The sequence below is a fragment of the Lactuca virosa genome, chromosome 9 (assembly GCF_052849685.1).
Source record: "Lactuca virosa cultivar CGN04683 chromosome 9, Lactuca_virosa_CGN04683_v6, whole genome shotgun sequence".
In the NCBI taxonomy this organism is placed as follows: Eukaryota; Viridiplantae; Streptophyta; class Magnoliopsida; order Asterales; family Asteraceae; genus Lactuca; species Lactuca virosa.
In genome coordinates, this window is record NC_136434.1 from 106,773,659 (window position 1) to 106,775,695 (window position 2,037).

Genomic DNA, 2,037 nt, shown 5'->3' on the forward strand with positions numbered 1-2,037 from the left:
TCGCATAATGTCAACAGTATGTATGACTCTCCATTTCCCACACCTAAGATATACTCCATCAAGTGTAACTTCATTATGTCCTCCTGGGTCTCTCATGCTAACCTAAAGTCCAAGATGATGCTCGCTCTCACTGATATAAGGTATATCCACTGCTATCACCATCACCATTCTCCATTTCTCCAGAACTTTAAGTTACTCCATTTGCAGGAAACCACCAGCATATTACCACATCTGTTTACGTCGTATTTCTCATTTGATATCCCCTCCATGATCCTCACCGTGAACAATACTCTCTAATCAGCTTTTCATCAAGAAACTTCTATCAACGTTATCCCTTACAATCATTCACGCTGATATTGACGATGCATGTGAAAAGCTACAAGTCCAGACTAAAGAGAGTACTAGTATATGGTTGTCAATTCCAAAAAATGGAAGGGAACTTGTCATTAAAAAGGGAACTCTCAGAAATGTTGAATTTCATGCACTGTCACATGGGATTTCGTGTTTGTTTAGCATACCTGCAAGAAATAGGAGCTAAATGAGGAAAGTGTTAAATATTCTTTATACAAGGTTATGGTTGAAAGAGACCAAAGTTTAAGGAAAGAGGAATAGAGGCAAACGAAAGTGACATGTAAGGTCATGGTAAAAGAAAAGAAATGAAGAAAGAAAAGGATATTTTAGATTGCTTCCATGGCATGTGATTCTTTTTATAGTTTTTTTGCGTCATCATGTCAAATAGCATCAAGATAAATCAAAAGTCAAAGTCTCTCTCTCTCTCAGTATCATGAACTATGGTCTGTACAGAGAAGAAGAAATCCTAGCTTAAAAGCTATATGTTTTAGTGGTTAGTTAGATGTCGAAACAAAAGAAAAGAGTCACAAATGTCAATGGTATTTTGGTAAAATTGGTTCATGGCTTTATCTTTGTTATGTCTTTACCTGTGACATGATAGTCAATGTTGACCCACTAATAAGGAGAATAACAGGGCACGTGGGTGACTTGCCCAGTAAAATAATCGTTGCTAATTTTTCTGCTTTCTGTTGTACTTTAGCCTATTTAAATTACTTTGCTTAGCCGTTTTTAATTGTAACATTTTCCAGTTTCAATCGTTCAATAAAAGCAAGCATTAGGCTAACTATACTCTGTTATACTTCTTCCATTTTTGCTTGATAGCCAACAATTGGTATCAGAGTTGTGAGGTTCTGGTCATTTGTATGCCCAAGATTATCAGATACGATATCATGACAATAGCCTCAACATCCAATTCATCCAGAGACAGCCCATATCCCCTTGCTAACCTCTTCAAATTACAATACATGGTCGATCAAGATGGAAGCCAATATGGATGCCCATGGGTTGTGGGATGCCATTGAGCCATCAACCGGTATGGTTGTGGATGAGAAAAAGAGCAAGCAAGCTCGAGCTTTGATCTTCCAGTCGATCCCAGAAGAGATGCTTGCGCAGGCTGCGAAGAAGAAGACAGCAAAGGAGGTTTGGGACTCTCTAAAGTCACGATATGTGGGTGCAGAGAGGGTCCAGAAGGCAAGGTTACGGGTACTGAAAAGCGAATTCGAAGCACTCCAAATGAAGGAAACGGAGACCATAAATGATTATGCAGGGAAGATATCAGCCATGATCTCAAAGTTTGGAAGTGCAGGGTCAATATTGGAAGATGAAGAATTGGTGAGGAAACTGTTCGATTCTGTCCCGGAAAGATTTATAAATCTTGTGGCTTCAACAAAGTTCCGATATGGAGTCCATGCCATTCGAGGAGGCAATTGGGCACTTAAAAGCTTATGAAGATCGACTTCGACTCCGGAAGGCAAACTCAAGTGGTGATAATGCCTTGTTGCTTGCAAAATCGGAAGGTTAATCAAGTCATCGCAGTCCAAGCAATACCGGGGGTCGGGGGAGAGGTGCAAGTAGTGACAGAGGTGGAAGAGGCGGTTCACGGGGTCGGGGGTCGACTCGTGGAAGAGGAGGAAGAGGCGGTTCTTGTGGTAGTTCACGTCAAGAAGCAAATAATTCCAACTGGAA

At 40.6% G+C, this 2,037-nt stretch overlaps 1 protein-coding gene across 1 annotated transcript; it reads left to right on the top strand.

Annotated features, from left to right (window-relative positions):
- Positions 1 to 1,329: 1,329 nt before the first annotated feature.
- On the top strand, positions 1,330 to 1,800 carry LOC145139649 (uncharacterized). Its single transcript, XM_079073396.1, has one exon. It carries the CDS (start codon positions 1,330 to 1,332, stop codon positions 1,798 to 1,800), a length of 471 nt encoding a protein of 156 aa, XP_078929522.1.
- The last annotated feature ends 237 nt before the right edge of the window (positions 1,801 to 2,037 follow it).

What these genes read in the sequence shown, in the direction of transcription:
- LOC145139649 (XM_079073396.1), top strand. Translation starts at nt 1,330, where the DNA reads ATGGAAGCCAATATGGATGCCCATGGGTTGTGGGATGCCATTGAGCCA.